Source organism: Microcaecilia unicolor, chromosome 4, assembly GCF_901765095.1.
Source record: "Microcaecilia unicolor chromosome 4, aMicUni1.1, whole genome shotgun sequence".
Lineage (NCBI taxonomy): Eukaryota > Metazoa > Chordata > Amphibia > Gymnophiona > Siphonopidae > Microcaecilia > Microcaecilia unicolor.
In genome coordinates, this window is record NC_044034.1 from 344204936 (window position 1) to 344222546 (window position 17611).

At 48.1% G+C, this 17611-nt stretch overlaps 1 protein-coding gene across 2 annotated transcripts in view; it reads right to left on the bottom strand.

The window, feature by feature from the left end:
* Positions 1-1228: 1228 nt before the first annotated feature.
* Positions 1229-17611, bottom strand: part of RCAN1 (regulator of calcineurin 1) — a 157527-nt gene continuing 141144 nt past the window's right edge. For both annotated transcript variants that reach the window (XM_030202180.1, XM_030202178.1), the window contains exons 2-4: positions 14263-14436; positions 12300-12459; positions 1229-2741 (exon numbers count right to left, since the gene is read on the bottom strand). In XM_030202180.1, the coding sequence (XP_030058040.1) occupies positions 2569-2741; positions 12300-12459; positions 14263-14436 (507 nt within the window). In that variant the 3' untranslated portion in view covers positions 1229-2568. The remainder of the gene's footprint in view (positions 2742-12299; positions 12460-14262; positions 14437-17611) is intronic.

Sequence of the window (17611 nt, forward strand, 5' to 3'; positions counted from 1 at the left end):
TGACTTAATGCCGCACAGCATTACCGACACAGCCCTTTCAAAGTGAACGGGCTGTGTTGGCAGTACTGCACTGCCAGCGTGGCTTTGTAAACAGGGGCTAAAGCTTGTAGCCTTTGTTCTAGCAGGAGACTGCAACCCCTTAAGGAAATAAGTTAAACACACACAGTAGCTAGGTAATGACATTGGCTCTCCTAGAGAAATAGTATAATGATGTAAGTTTTTGGGACTATTTGAGGTCACACCTCCAAAAACTGACATGAAGCCTGAAGGGAGAAATGAATTCAACACAAGTCATTTTTTATGCTGAAGCTTTTTGACTGCCAGCTGAAAATGTCAAGAGCCCCTGAGCAAGCTCCTGATGGAGGAATTTCATTATTATTTATTGCATTTGTATCCCGCATATTCCCACCTATTTGCAGGCTCAATGTGGCTTACATAGGTTTGATCACATTGTCATTTCAGGATATCAGATACAGTTAGTGATGTGTAGCAATTAGGAAGGGAAGAGAGAAGAAGGAAGGGAGTGATTAGGGTAGTTATAGAAGCTCCTGATGGAGGAATTTTATTGTGTTGAGGCGCTCAAGTATTTCTGCACAGACATCACCCGATAGCAATTAGTTCATACCAGCTTCATTGAGCTGTAAGGTCAGTGCATTGCTAATACAGCACCAGCTTCAATGAACTGTAGGGTCAATCCAATACATTACTACAAGTCATCAACTGATAATGCTTTTCTCAAGGGCTAGATATCAAAATAGCATTCTGAACAGTACAGTCAGCTGCGATATCTACTGCTTGCTCCTGTATTTTCTGAAGCAAATAGCTCTGTGCAATACTTACTGCAGCAGTACTTAAAGCAGGGTATTATCAGTATAGACAGCACCTTCACTACACCCTTTATTAAAGCGATAACTACCTTCTACCACAATAAACGTTAATAGTTAACCCTACTAACACTAGCCTATAACTGTCTTCCATGGCCCTAGCAGTAGTTCTCCGTAACTTTAGGCAGGTGGTTTTAGCTGAGCTCCGAGATTTTTAAGTGACTTGATGAAATGCTGCCATTCACTGGAACTCGGTGAGGTCTCTGTGCCATTCCATCACAAAAAAAGGGCACTCCGTATTTTATGAGCAGTTTTAAAATGCTTCCAGTTTACTTCATATGCTTATCTTTCAAAATAAGCTTTCGGTACAGAGCCATTTTTTTTTCCAACTTGTTAAAACAGACTAATACAAAGTAGCTTTATTGTTTTGGAAATACAGATACATATCATATACATAAAGGCTAATTCAAAATTGGTTTTCTAGTCTGAACACAGATCCGAACAGGAACACAACATGTCGGTCATTGGTTGCTTTGTAAACATAGTGCCACAGACCCACCCAAAGCCAATTACCAGGCTCTCTCGAGGCATGTACGCATAGGATCGTGTCATATCTCAGCACTACTATCATACCTTCGTCTAGAGATTACACAGCAGAAAATAAAACAGGCTTGAGTGGTCACAGTGCACATATGATATTAGAAAAAAAATACACGTTTAGATACTGTAATGACCCCCATCAGAAACCAATGGGAAAAGGCACTGCTGCTCTACACACATTTCACATTTTCTTGGTCAAGATGTTTTTGTATAGTAGCATTCGTATCTAGAACAGATTATTCCACACCCAACATGTCCATTCTTGTACATATGCAGGCTTTATCCAACAGGGCTATCTAGATTTTTTTTTCCCCCAACAATATCTGCTTGTTAGGCTGCAACGTGTGTGTAACAAATACAAAAGGCCTGCGAAACAGGGAACCTGCTTCTGGTCATACTTTTTTTCAGTTGCTTTACTGAGATTTAAAACCAATAAAATCAATTTACATAAGGCGGCAGCCAGGGGGCATGGACTGCGTGTGTTCTGAAAGCTACCATGTGTATAGTATCAGAGAGGGCAAGGAACAATAAATACACTCAAAAGGAATTTAAATAAGATTATAAATCATGAAAATTCAGCTAGAACATGTCATGTGATTCTGGAACTCCTGCCACACGCACAAATTAATCTGAAGGTAAGGAATAATGCCTGTAGTTCCACTTGTTCTCTGTCTCTACAGCTATTTATGTCACACAGTGTCTCTAACCTTCAAGTAGATCTACCACATAGGATATCTACATATAGAACTTTATATGTATATATAAATACAATATATAGAAAGATTTCCCCATTTCTTTTAAACAACCAGCCTATGGAACGTGGAAAAGAAATTAAGCAAACAGGATATGATTCTGAGAACTTGTCTTTTTCCCAGCATCCTTTGCTCAAGTATCCCTCTCATTGGCTGATCAGAGTCCAGGTCATCTCAGGCACCATACAGTTAATGGATGAGCAGTGTATAAAACAGAAAGGCAACTTCCTGTGCATTTTTCCCTTTTTTCTTTTCTTTTTTTTTTAAATTTTATAAACAACACACTGGAAATTCTGCCACTGCAACTACCACTGATGCCACCTAAGCCATGAATCGTACTGATTCTCCGAGTAATACATCGCTGCTCAGAGCAGCTGCCTGCTAGGTCGGCTTCAGCTCGAGTGAAGAGATGTGTATTCTGGTCTCCGTGTCTGGATAATTTTTGGCTTGGGCCTCTGCATTCCTTCCTGCTCCTCTTCCAATTGCCCTTCAGGGTCATTTTCACACACGTGGACCACCACGCTGGGAGTAGTGTCAGTGGCTGCATGAAGTTCGTATTTCTCTCCTGCAGGTTTAAGAAATTTATGACAGTTTATTTAATAGGATGGTGGGAAGAAGCAGGGTTAATGTATTTTACACAATTAAATCTAGGAAATGAAAGTATTTTAATATCAGCACACCTGAATAGTTGGGTCAGGAAAGTCAGCTCCACTGGGCATATGTCTGGAAATACTACTTGAAATGCCTACAATAATTCAAATAAACCCAAGGTGGCTCTTGTATAAGCAGCTTTTGTTGGGCCCTCTAGTATAAGATATCAGAACAGACTATAAGAGGGGAGCTGATCTTCCCAGGAACAAAATGAGTTGCTCTCAAGAGATGTGCTACCCAGAGTAAAAGTAACAGATATTACATACATTTCATTCTATAATTTGAATAAGATGAGAGGTAAGGATTTAGGGGCTCTTTTACTAAGACGTGCTGAAAAATGGCCTGCGGTAGTGTAGATATGTGTTTTGGGAGTGTGCAGAATCATTTTTCAGCGCACCTGTAAAAATGCCTTTTTAAACATTTTTGCCAAAAATGGATGTCTGGCAAAATGAAAATTGCCGCGAGTCCATTTTGGGTCTGAGACCTTAACGCCAGCCATTGACCTAGTGGTAAGGTCTCATGCGGTAACGGTCTATGCGTGTAAAATGCTGATTACCGCCTGCGTACCAGAAAATAAAAATATTTTCCGGCGCATGTAGCAGACGCGCAACAAAAATGAAATTACTGCAAGGGCCACGCAGTAGGCGGGCGGTAACTCAAAATTCATGCGCACTGGGCACACATAGGCGCCTATGCGGCTTAGTAAAAGGGCCCCTTAGAGTACTGAAACTAGGGCTGTGGATTAAATTGAGACAACTAACTTGATTACCTAATTTTTGCACAATTAAAAATTTTAATCATGATTAATCCTGGTCCAGCATTGCTGTACTTGCCTGGGCTATGGGCAGAGTCTGCAATGCAAGCAGACATTCTCTGCGAGCCCTAAGAGCCTTCCTACAGCTGGAGAAACAGTGGGGGACACAGCTGTTGGAAGGCTCTTGGGGCTGGCAGAGGAAGCTTGCTTGCATTGCAGGCCTGGCCTGTGACAGTACAGCTATGCTGGACCAGTTAATTAAAGATTCAACATTTTAATTGTGAAATCATGATTGAAATTTTTAATTGCCTTAACAGCAATAGCCGAAACAAGGCCAATGGCATGTTTGCTTTCCAGCAACAAGCGATATGTAGTTTGTTTTACATTTGGATGTGACCATTTCAGACTAAAAGGTAAAATTATGTATAATCATACCTGATAATTTTCTTTCCATTAATCATAGCTGATCAATCCATAGACTGGTGGGTTGTGTCCATCTACCAGCAGGTGGAGATAGAGAGCAAACTTTTGCCTCCCTATATGTGGTCATGTGCTGCCGGAAACTCCTCAGTATGTCGATATCAAAGCTCCATCCGCAGGACTCAGCACTTAGAGAATTACACCCACGAAGGGACACTCTGCCCAGCTCACCACCGCCGAAACGGGGGAGGGGAATTAACCCAGCTCATCCCCACACAAGTGGGGGAGGGGAATCCGTCCAGCTCATCCCCGCGGAGCGGGGGAGGGACACCACACCCGCCGATGCGGGGGGATCTGGCTTATCCTGCAACCGCAACCGCGGGAGGAGCTGACTGACCCTAACACCGCCGAAGCGGGAGAGGTACAAAGCTGCCCTACAGCCGCACGAAGCGGGAGGGAGTGCCGGCAGAATTTATGTCTCAATCCAGCCCCGTAAAACGGGGGGGAGAGGAATGCAGCAGCTCACTGTAACACAAACTCGTCTCAACTCTTGAAGAATCCAAGTGAAAAAACTTGAACACGAAGTCTTTCTGAAGTAACTGAAGACTAAACTTGAACCTGAAATGCAACCAGAATAAAAACAGTACAGATATCTGGGAGGGGCTATGGATTGATCAGCTATGATTAATGGAAAGAAAATTATCAGGTATGATTATACATAATTTTACCTTCCATATCATCAAGCTGATCAATCCATAGACTGGTGGATGTACCGAAGCAGTACTCACCCAGGGCGGGACATTGAAATCCCTGACCTCAACACTGAAGCTCCAAACCGGGCCTCCGCCCGTGCAGCCACCGTCAAACAGTAATGCTTGGAGAATGTATGAGCCGAAGCCCAAGTTGCCGCCTTGCATATCTCTTCCAAGGAGACGGATCCGGCCTCTGCCATCGAGGCCGCCTGAGCTCTCGTGGAGTGAGCCTTCAGCTGGATAGGCGGCACCTTCCTTGCGGCCACATAAGCCGCTGCAATGGCTTCCTTGACCCATCTTGCCACTGTAGGCTTAGCAGCCTGCAGACCCTTACGAGGACCTGCAAACAGGACAAACAGATGATCCGATTTCCGGAAATCATTGGTCACTTCCAAGTATCTGATGATGACTCGCCTCACATCCAGATATTTAAGAGCAGAGTACTCCTCTGGGTAGTCCTCCCTACGAAAGGAAGGGAGACAGAGCTGCTGATTCACATGGAAGCGAGAAACAATCTTGGGCAGAAAGGAAGGCACTGTGCGAATAGTCACTCCTGCCTCAGTGAACTGCAGAAAAGGCTCTTGACATGAGAGCGCCTGGAGCTCGGAAACTCTTCTGGCTGAAGTGATAGCCACCAAAAAGACTGCTTTCCACGTCAGGTCTTTCAGAGATGCCCTTGACAAGGGTTCAAAAGGCGGCTTCTGCAATGCTCTTAGCACCAGGTTGAGATTCCACGCAGGCACCACTGAGTGCAGAGGAGGGCGCAGGTGATTAACTCCCTTGAGAAAGCGCACCACATCTGGCTGCGAAGCCAGGGAAGCACCCTTCAGGCGGCCCCTGAAGCAAGCCAGAGCCGCTACCTGGACTTTAAGGGAACTGAGCGACAGGCCTTTCTCCAGACCTTCTTGCAGGAACGCCAACAGTGAAGGGAGAAAGTGAGCCTGCTTCACACCACGCTGCAAAGATACGCCAAACCCTGGCGTAAGCAGTAGAAGTAGAGCGCTTCCTCGCTCTTAGCATAGTGGCGATGACCTTGTCTGAGAAGCCCTTCTTCCTCAGACGCTGCCGCTCAATAGCCAGGCCGTAAGACCAAAGGGGGAGGGATCCTCCATCACCACGGGACCCTGATGTAACAGGCCCTGCTCCACTGACAGCCGCAGAGGATCGTCGACTGAGAGCCTGATCAAGTCCGCATACCAGGGACGTCTGGGCCAATCCGGACCCACCAGGATTACCCTGCCGGGATGCTTTGCCACCCGGTCTAGCACCCTGCCCAACATGGGCCAGGGCGGGAACACATAGAGGAGCTCTTGTGTCGGCCACTGTTGGAGAAGAGCATCTACTCCCAGGGATCGAGGGTCCCGTCCTCTGCTGAAAAAGCGCGGCACTTGGCAATTGGCCGATGACGCCATCAGATCTAGGCTCGGCTGGCCCCAGCGCTTTGTGATGTCCAAGAACGCCTGAGCAGATAGTTGCCACTCTCCGGGCTCCAAGGTATGGCGACTGAGAAAGACCGCCTTGACATTCATGACTCCGGCAATGTGGGCCGCTGAAAGCTGCTCCAGGTTCGCTTCCGCCCACTGGCAAAGATTCATAGCCTCCTTGGCTAGAGGGGCGCTCTTGGTACCTCCCTGGCGGTTGACATAGGCCACAGCCGTGGCATTGTCTGACAGGACCCGTACAGGCTTCAACACCAGTACCGGGATGAACTCCAAAAGCGCCAACCGAATGGCTCTGAGTTCCAGGAGGTTGATAGACCACTTTGCCTCTGCAGGAGACCAGAGCCCCTGCGCTGTCCTTCCCAAGCAGTGGGCTCCCCAGCCCGACAAAGAGGCGTCCGTCGTGACGACAATCCACTCTGGGGTCACCAGAGGCATTCCCGCAGACAACTTGTCTGTCTGCATCCACCAGCTCAGCGCCTTGCGCACTGCTGGGTCCAAGGGAAGGCGCACAGCATAATCCTCCGACATCGGAGTCCAGCGCCGCAGCAAAGATTGTTGAAGTGGTCTCATATGAGCCCTGGCCCAGGGCACTACTTCCATCGTGGCCGTCATAGAGCCCAACAGCTGCACATAGTCCGAAGCCCGAGGAGGAGAGGCTACTAGGAACTGGTCCACTTGAGCCTGAAGTTTGACGATCCGATTGTCTGGCAGGAACACTCTGCCCACTTGGGTGTCGAATCGAACTCCCAGGTACTCCAGGGATTGAGTCGGGCGCAGCTGGCTCTTCTCCCAGTTGATGATCCATCCCAGGGAGCTCAAAAGAGCAACTACCCGGTTCACAGCTTTGCCCAACTCTGCATAAGAGGGGGCTCGGATCAACCAGTCGTCCAGATAAGGATGGACTTGTACCCCTTCCTTTCGTAGGAAGGCCGCGATGACCACCATTACTTTGGAAAAGGTCCGCGGAGCAGTAGCCAACCCGAATGGGAGGGCTCTGAACTGGAAGTGTCGTCCCAGGACTGTAAAACGCAGAAAGCGTTGATGAGGAGGCCAGATGGGAATATGCAGGTACGCTTCCTTGATGTCCAAGGATGCCAGGAACTCTCCTGCCTTCACTGCCGCTATAACAGAGCGGAGAGTCTCCATGCGAAAGTGCCGCACTTTCAAGGCCCGAATGACCCCTTTGAGGTCGAGGATAGGCCGGACAGAACCTCCTTTCTTTGGTACCACAAAGTAAATGGAGTAACGTCCCTTGCCAAGCTGACTTTCTGGCACCGGAACGACCGCGCCCAGGCGGATCAGATTGTCCAAGGTCTGCTGCACTGCCACAGCTTTGACCGGAGACTTGCAGGGAGAGAGTACTAACCCGTCTTTTAAGGGTCGGCAGAACTCTAGCTTGTAGCCGTCTCTGATGACTTCCAGCACCCACGCGTCTGAAGTTATTGTGGTCCACTCGCCCAGAAACGAGGAAAGCCGTCCTCCAATCTGCACTGGGGCGTGGACCAAGGCCCCGTCATTGGGTACGAGACCCTGGGGGAGGACCGGAGGGAGCACCTCCGGGACGGCGGTCTCTGCGAAAGGAATGCTGCTTGGGGGAGAAATTCCTCTTGAAGGAAGAAGGGGCAGAGGAGCCCGACTTGCCCGGGCGGTACCGACGGGCTTCCTGCAACCGTCCTCTGAAGGTACCGGGACGAGTACTAGCCCGAGCCCTGACCTCTGGTAATTTCTTGCCCTTAGACGTGCCGAGATCGGTCACGATTTTGTCCAGCTCGACCCCAAAGAGCAGCTTGCCTTTAAAAGGCAATCTAGCCAGGTGGGATTTAGAGGCGTGGTCAGCAGACCAATGTTTCAGCCAAAGCCACCGCCGCGCAGAGATTGTCTGAGCCATGCCTTTAGCTGAGGCCCTCAAGACATCATACAGCAAGTCTGCCAAATAGGCTAAGCCCGATTCCAGGGCCGGCCAATCAGCCCTCAAGGAATGATCCGAGGGGGAAGCCCGCTGCACCATAGTCAGGCACGCCCTGGCCACATAGGAGCCGCAAACTGAGGCCTGCAAACTTAAAGCAGCCGCCTCAAAGGACGACCTTAAGGCCGCCTCCAATCTTATGTCTTGGGCGTCCTTCAGGGCCGTGCCACCTTCCACCGGCAAAGCCGTTTTCTTAGTCACCGCAGTGATTAAAGAATCCACGGTAGGCCACAGTTAGGCCTCACGTTCACTCACAGCCAAAGGATAGAGGCGGGACATAGCCCTAGCCACTTTAAGGCTCGCTTCCGGGACATCCCATTGAGCCGAAATTAAGGTGTGCATGGCATCATGCACGTGGAAGGTTCTAGGCGGGCGCTTCGTCCCCAGCATAATGGCAGAGCCAACAGGGGCTGAGGGAGAGACGTCCTCCGGAGAGGAAATCTTCAAAGTGTCCATGGCCTGTAACAACAGGTTGGGCAAATCCTCTGGGCTAAAAAGCCGCGCTGCAGAGGGGTCATCCGCTCCATCCGAGCGGGGATCTATCTCCTCCAAGGAATCCGCAAAGGACCGTTGGGAGACCTCAGACACGCTGCCCTCATCTACATCGGAGGAGACAAAGTCCTCCAAGGCCTGGGAATCAACCCGAGGGCGTTACCTCTGGGAACCTCAACCTCTTTACCAGACGAGGGAGCAGGGGCAGCGTTTTGCATGAGGAAAGCCTGATGCAGCAGCAAAACAAACTCGGGGGAGAAACCCCCCAGACTGTGCACTTCCGCAGCCTGGGCAACAGCCCTAGACGCACCCTCAACCGGCGCTCGCAAGAGCGGGGGAGAGACATGCTGCGCATCCAAAATGGCGTCCGGCGCGACACTCCGCGAAGGAGCCGCGCGGGAAGAACGGCGCTTAACTTTAGCCGCTTTTGTGCCGTCGCCCAAATTAAGGGCGTTCATGGCGTTAATGTCTCCAACCTCAAGGGCGGCCCACGAAGAAGCCGTCCGAGCCGCGTGGCCGGCCAAGATGGCGGAGGCGAGGAGCGGGGGATGGGCGTTTATGGCGGGAAAAACCGCCACGCCGGAGGAAGGACCGGGACATTCATCGGTCACTAAACTGTCGCCCATCAAGGGCGAATCAGGCTGTAAAACCCCCGCATCCCCTCTAGAAGCGCTCCAGCGATCCGGGGAGCGACCCTTTGCGCCCTCGCCCTCCGACGCCATAAGCCACGAGGAGAAGAATCGGGGAACCCCCTGCCCGCTATAAAAAGGTAAAATTACCTGCTTGCCGCTCCGAGCTGTAACGAACTGGTGTCCCAGTGAGTAGCTGTAATGAACGTTTAAATAAACGTCGAAATAAACGCCTTTAAGGACGTTAAAAATTTTTTTTTTTTAACGGAGCCAGCGGGAGGGGGGAGAAAAGGAGGGACCTGGCACCACCAGGTTTGCACTTGCTCAAAAGAGCCCTCAACCCCAGGCCTCAACAAAACCTAAGGATTAGGCTTGGAGGCCTAGCCAGAGCTGCTGCTGTGTGTGACCACCACCTGCTGAGATAGAGAACATACTGGGGAGTTTCCGGCAGCACATGACCACATATAGGGAGGCAAAAGTTTGCTCTCTATCTCCACCTGCTGGTAGATGGACACAACCCACCAGTCTATGGATTGATCAGCTTGATGATATGGAATGGACTTTTTGATGCATGAGAACAAATGGTTAAACACACAAATGCTATAGCTGTACTTCCACTGTATGGCACCAGATTTGTGTTAAGAGCTGCTTCAATTTAGCAGCGTGTGAGGGTTGCTCACCCAGCATTTTTCCGATTTCTAAAATAAGATGATTTATCATTTTGAGGTCAAAAGATACATGTTTTTCCTGACCTTTTACTTGAGATTTCCATGTAAATGCCTGATTTTTTTTTAATGTGTTTTCTTGGAACCTATTTAATTAGGAAATGTACTTACCTCTTAGAATAGTAACTGGAGGTTAAATAGGGGTTAATTAAAGTTTATCCACTATAGTATGTTTGTTTTATAAACTAAATTCCTAGTAGCATTTTTTGTATATCTCTTTTCCCATAAAGTGGGCTACGGTATCGTATAATTTTTTGGTTGAATATGTGCTATATTTTCTTTTTTTTGATGCAATATGTTCACTAGAACACTTTTCCTGTTTTATTTTTTGAATGTAATATTTTAAAAATTATAACAAGAACAATAAAATAAAGAAAAAACTTTTCTGTAGCAATTCAAATAAGCGTTTTCTTTCTAATTTTTTTTCATGTTTTCCAATTTTGGTATACATCAGAGATCCCCAACTATGGCCCAGACCCATATCCCCTAATCTACTTGGTACTCCTCCAAGTAGAATGCTTCCCATCCCCTCACTCCCCTCCATCCCACCCCACCATGGTCCTTGAACTTGCCTTTACCTCCAGTGGTCTTGACAGCAGCAGCAATTTACAAATGTTACCTTTCACTGTCCAATGGAGGTTTCTATGTGCTTCATCCTTCCCCCTCCAAAAATGGGAAGTTGAGTCAGAGGGGGCAAGATGCAGCAATTATAAGTACACTAGTAAAAAAGCCCCGTTTCTGATGCAAATGAAACGGGGGCTAGCAATGTTTTCTTCTGTGTGCATGTGGGAGTGTGTGTGTCCCTGCCCTCTGGCCTCTCTCCCCTCCCCCCTCTGAGTCCTTCACTGTTACGGAGCCAGCAATTTGATTTCGTGCTCTGCTGTTTTCCTTCACTGACTGTGTTACAGAGAGGGCGGGGCAGACACTCATAGGGAAACCGGATATCTCGCCCCCTTCACACTTCCGGCTGGAGGCTTCATAGAACGTTGGTGTTGCTTTTTATATAGAGAGATAATTGTTGCCGTGCCGTTCCCTCTGCATTCCTATCTGTCCTGTCTAGTATCTACCTTCTATGTCTTTGGCCCTTTGCTCCTCCCATATTCAGTATCTCGTTTCTGGGTCCCTATCACTCTCCCTCCCTGTGATCAGTATTGCCCTTCTGTGTCCCCACCTCTCTCTGTCTCTATGCTCCCTCCCATGCCCAGCATTTGTTTCTTTTTGCATCTTTCCCTCATCTCTCTATTCTTTTCCGCCATCCCCCACCCTGTGGCTAGTATGTCTCCCTCTCTTCCTTGCTCTCCTCCTGCGGTCCGCATCTCTCCCCGAGCCCAGTGTCTCTCCCCTTCTTCCCCTGATCCAGTCTCTCTTCTTCTCTCCCTCCCTCTCCACTGCCCTCCCTTTCTCCCTCCTCTGCCCCCAGTGCAGCAGCCCCTCTCCCCTCTCTACCCCTCCCAGGAGCCAACACCAGACATCCCTTTTTGCCCCCCCTCCCCAAACCAAGAACCAGCACCAATCCCTTTTTGACCCCCAACCAAAAGCCAGCACCAGACATCCCTTTTTGCCCCATCTCAAACCAAGAGCCAGCACCAGACATCCTTTTTTGCCCCCACCACAAGCAGCAGCACCAGACATCTACCCCCCCCCCCCCAAGAAGCACCAGACATCCCTTTCTGTCCCTCCCCCATGTCTGCTTTAACTTGCCTGGAATGTTGCCAGTATCGGCAGCATAGCGATTAAGTCAGCTGGCCTTGGGAACCTTCGCTAGGCTGCGGCCCGCCTCCTGCCTCCAAAGAGAAGTTTCATCATCGAAGGCCAGGCACGGCCTAGCAAAGGTCCCCAAGGCTGGCTGGCTGACTGACGATATTGGCAGCATTCCAGGAAAGTTAAAATAGACACGGGACAGAAAGGGAGAGCTGCTGATCATACTGGGGGGGGGGGGGGGGGGGGGGGTAGGGGAATGGAGTGGAACAGAAAGGCAGAGCTGCTGCTGGACTGGAGGGAGGAGGAAGGAGGGTAGGAGATATGCAGGCTGCCATGTACCCCCTTGTTAATGGATCGCGTACCCCTAGGGGTATGCATATCACGTGTTGGGAAGCTCTGCTCTAGGTTGAATGGTTTGAGAAAAAAATTGTATGCAGACAAAAACATATATATAAGCAATATTTTTTTTTTTTTGGAAGTAAGAAAAGTCCTATAAATTCTCAATGTTAAGTATGACTTTTATTCTCTTTGAAAGCCTGAAGGCTAATTCAGAGTGGCTCTATGTGCAATAATTAATAGAGTACTGCTTACCTGGCCCCATCTTAGAGATGGCATACAGAAGATCATAGTTGATTACTGGCGTAGCGTCTTCCACTTGTTTCCATCCCACAGGAGGAGAGGCAGGTGGAGAAATCAAAAACTGCTTTTCTGGTTTTGGTGGCTCAAGATGTGAGCTACCTATGTGCAAAGTCTAAGGAGAAAGGAGAGCAAGTTAAAACCTCATTTTAAATCAGAAATTCTTTCAATCTATATTCATTAAGGGCGATGCCTGATAGATAGATTTAAAGCTTATGATTTAGGCTTCTGAAACTCCCTGAGCCCATACGCCAGGCCCCCTCCCTGCCCATCTTCAAAGCCTTGCTAAAAGCCCACCTCTTCAATGTTGCCTTCGGCACCTAACCACTTTACCTCTATTCTGGAAATCTGGCCTGCCCCTACTTGACATTTCGCCCATTAGATTGTAAGCTCCTTGGAGCAGGGACTGTCCTTTTCTTAATCTGTACAGCGCTGCGTAACCCTTGTACCCTGTTTCCCCGAAAGTAAGACATCCCCCGAAAATAAGACCTAGTAGAGGTTTTCCTGAATTGGTAGATATAAGGCCTCCCCCGAAAGTAAGACCTAGCAAATTTTTGTTTGAAAGCAGGGCCGCCGAGAACCGGACAAGGCCGCCCCCGGGCCGCCCCCCCCCCCCCACCCGAGGTCGCCGGGCCCCCCCTCCACCCACCCTCCGTCGCTCCCGGAACTAACCTTAAACACCTCCTTTCACCTTCGCAGCAAGCAGCTGCAGGGCAGACCTCTCCTTCCTTCCGTGCCCCGCCCTTGCGGACGTTTCGTCAGGCGAGGGCGGGACACGGAAGGAAGGAGTGGCCTGCCCTGCTGCTGCTTGCTGTGAAGGTGAAAGGAGGCGTTTAATTCCGGGAGCGACGGAGGGCGGGCGAGCCAACCCCGATGTTTCCCCGAAAAATAAGACAGCCCCTGAAAATAAGACCTAGCGCATTTTTGGGGGCAAAAATTAATATAAGACAGTGTCTTATTTTTGGGGAAACACGGTAGCGCTCTAGAAATGTTAAGTAGTAGTAGTAGATGGTGCACGAGTCCCAGGCTCAGAACTACTGCTGCAATGGAACAACTAGGACAATGGGAGGATTAAAATCTCAGGTGGTTGCAAATGAAGGTTCACAGCACCAGAATCCCAACACTGGTTCCAATTTGCTGGAAGAAAGATGCAAGGAGAAACTACCGGATCAAAAATAAAAACAAAAAATCAAAACAAAACAAAAAACAAACTCAGTGGAGCAGCCTGTGATCTAACCACTGGTATACAGCAGAGCTACTTAATATTATAAGAGGGATTATTAACACAGCACTTGGATGAACTGGACAAGGTTGTCAGAAGAGGCAAACAAGAAATGCAACCAGTTGGAGCACCAGCATGCCTTATCAAGGGGCAGACTTCAAGCATCATGTTGCTGCAGCCTCCAGCCACTGGGGCGGGGAGAGAGGGGTGGGGCAGGGGTATATTTTTGACAATCTCTTGTCTTCTAAACTGTTATTGTGTAAGTTATTTTTCAAATAATGATATAACAAATTCTTCCAAATAAATAAAATACATAAATAACAGTCGATAGGGTACTGATCGTCTCCCAAGAATTCTGTGGATAAGTGTGAATGGAAGCTGTAAGGGATACAAACACAGCCAGAGCACAGGACCTAAAAGAACCTCAAAACTAAGTGCTTTTGCCTTTTAATAAGAGTTTGATCACAAATGGTGGATGTTTGGTGAAGCTTGTTTGAAAAAATGGTGTGCAATGATTAAAAGTATTGGGACTACAGTTTAGACCTGTTTTGGTCTGTGAGTGTCCTTTGAATACTATATGAGCACACATAAAACATTTTTCCCACTGTTCAAAATGCTATGTAAATGAAAGCTTTGTTTAATAATTTTTCTCTGTGGATTCGATAGTAACGTTCAGAGAGACCCACTTATGCTCACCTGTGCAAAATAAAGCTTCATCTCCTTCCCAAGAAATTGACTCTTATGCAGCTGGATTCTGGCTTCTGCTGCTGCTAAGGGATTACTGAAGTTTATTCGTATCCGTTTGAAGCTTTTAAAATACTGAAAAGTAACGTCTTGGTCATATCTTCTAAAGAGAGCTTCAAATTTCGCCTGAAAATCAAGAAGAATTTTACATTCCCATTAACAAAGCTGTAAGAATTGTTCATTAAAAAAAAACTGTTTTATTATAACTGCAGTTTTGCCTTCATCTTAAACCCACCTGAAACTCAGTTTGTACATTATTTTGTTTAGTAATCACAATCCCACTGAACATCCATCCCTTGGCATCCCGTCAGGCAGCAGCACCCTTCTAACTACTTTCATTTATAGCTACGGTATGCTTAATTATGATTACTGCATACTTGGAGGATTAATAAATCAAGTCATTCTGGTTTAATTTTGTAATGACAATTAAAAAAAAAAGTGCCCACACAAAAAGCCACCTTCACAAAGAGAATACCCCCATGACTTTCGTGAATGCCCATGGAGCAGTGGCCAGACTGAACAGCATTGCCGAAAACTGATAATGCCAGCCTAACACGGCAAAGCAGAGGAAGAAATGATGTGCCTGGCGAATAGGAATGTGGAGATGATCGAGGGTGGTGAGGAACTCTCCCAAGCGAACCGCCACTATAATTGACCTTAGGGTCTCCATTCAGAACGGAGCCACCCGAAGAGCCCTGTTTACCTTTTTGCGATCCAGAATAGGACAAAAAGAACCTTCCTTCTTCGGGACCACAAAATATATAGAATACCTGTCCTTGCCCCGCTCCTGAAACAGTAGTGGGCAGACTACTCGTAACACGATTAATCTGACCAGAGTTTCTCTTACTGGTTGTGCTTTTGAGACCAACAGGCGAACTCTAGGAAAACATCTGGCAGCACATGAGTGAACTCAAGGGTGTAACCGTCCCTAATAATTTTGAGAACCCATTGATCGGAAGTAATCTGGACCCACCTCCAGTAAAATTACTTCAAGCGACTGACTGGCACTGGAGACTGGACCCACAAACCTTCACTGTGCCACACAACTAGAAGACTGGAAAGAGAAGGGACCGTCCATGCCTCCCCACTTTCCACCACAAAAGGACTAGTTTTGCTGAAAACAACAAGCTCTTTGAAAGAGAGTCCCTCTGCCTGAACAGAAACGCCGAGGATCACGCCACTGACCTTGCACCGAAGCAAACCCCCTGCCAGCTGTCCTCGGATGATGCTCTGGAAGTCTAGGCACTTTGGTATCTCCTAAACTCTTGACCAGCTTGTCCAAATCATATCCAAACAGTAGACCCCCGAAAGGGAAACTTACTCAGTTTGGACTTTTGCATCTGAAGACCAACCTCTGAACTAAAGAGTCCTATGTTCTGTCACTCCAAAGGCCATGGATTTCTCAGATACTTGAAGCAAATCATAGAGGGCATCATAGAGCCCATCTCAATCTTTGCTACCTCTTGATAAATAAGAGAAAAATAATCCGTCTCTCTAGCCAATACCCTTGTCGACCACTGGAAAGACGTCCGGGCCAAGAGAGCACCAGACGTCTTTCCAGATCGCTGCTTGAATTGCCAAGGCCGAAACATCAAAGGCATGCTTCAAAAGCGCCTCTATCCACCGGTCCTGTGGGTCCTTAAAGGCCATACCCCCGTCCACCAGGACCGTGTTCTTCTTAGTCACTGCCAATACCATTGCATCCACTACCGGAGCTTTGAGTCAATCCTTGACCTGTTCAGGGACCGGATATAGGCGAACCATAGAACAAGGCAGCCTAAAAGGGCGTCAGGGACATCCCACTGTGCCTGCAATATGTCCCTGATATCTTGATGAATAGGGATCGACCTACTGGATTTACGCACCCCTTGACTAAAGGGTCCACTATGCGGTGCACAGACGGTTCCTGCTCTTCTTCAAAGTTTAAAGTGCTTGCTACCAAAGCAATCAATTTCTGAAAGTCTTCTTTATGAAAGCCCCTAGCCACCGAGGGATCCACCCCCTGCGGCAGATCATCTACTGCAGCAAAGGAATCTTCTCCCCTCTTACAGTCCTCTGAAACCAGCACCAAATTATCCCCCTCACCTAGGGATTCTAAATCATGTCTGCTTCTACTTCCTGGTCCTCACAGGAAACCCAAGGTCTCTTAAGGAGCCTGTACCTGCTCGACCCACAAGGAGGACCAAGAAGACCGGCGCAGTAAATAAGCGTTATACACTGCCAACACAAAATATGGAGGGAAACCCCCCTCTGGGGGCTCTCCCTACAATCCCAGAGGTATTGCCTGCAGCTGCGCCTGCTTTTCAGCATGCACCGGAGACAACTATGATCCTGACTGGGAAACTAAGATGGTGGACGGTCCTGACAAAACCGGCACGGGAGACGTGCTATCAGTCAGCACAGCCGAACAGGAGGAAACTGCAACCCCGCTCGTCCCCACAGCCATGGACACCACTGGAATCTCCTGTTCCGATGCGGTACAAACCTTGCACCCTCACCAAGACACCCCAGAGTTGGCATACTCTGCAGCGACACAGCTTTTGTGACATGGTTGCCAAGCTAACCGCACTCCAACTAAAAGGGGAACCAGCCACTCAAAGAAGCAGGGAGAGCAAGACAGAAAAACAAAAACAAAGGACGGTTTAGCGTTGGTCACCTGTTTTGTTTTTTTTAAACCACTGCTGTGCTCTTTGAAAACAAACTCTCCCTGTTGTCTTTTTTTGTATTTTTAACTTACTGTGGCTGTCCCCCGTGGTCTTCCCTTGAAGGGGTGTAGAGCAGCCTTTAAACTGAAGTAATTACAAATTGTGCCACAGCAAGACACAGAAAAGGCTTGGGGTGAGTACAGGGAGGAGGGACCGACCACCCGAGTGAGCACTCCTGAGGCAAAGGAAAACCCCCATGGGTCTCAACCTCGCCAGCAATTATTCCCCAGCGGAGCACAGAGAGAAATACAGAGAAAGAAAGATTAAAATATATAAGAAATAATGCACAGGAAATGAAACTGAAGGGCTCACCGTCTTTCACCTGCTGGAGACTGAGAATACTGAGAGACTTGATAGGGCTGAGCCGGGCTCTTATTGGCTCTCTCAAGAATCGTTGTTCTCAGTCTCCACCTGCTGGAAGGCGTGCACAACCCATCAGTTCAGCTGGGCCAGTCCGGAGGGACACTAAGGAATGCTATCATTTTTTGCACAATAGATTATCATAAAAAAATAATAATCTGGAGGTATACTTTAAGGTAAACATATTCAGAGAGGAAAGCCAGGACTGGTTCAACCATTAAGCAGCTTAGAGCAGC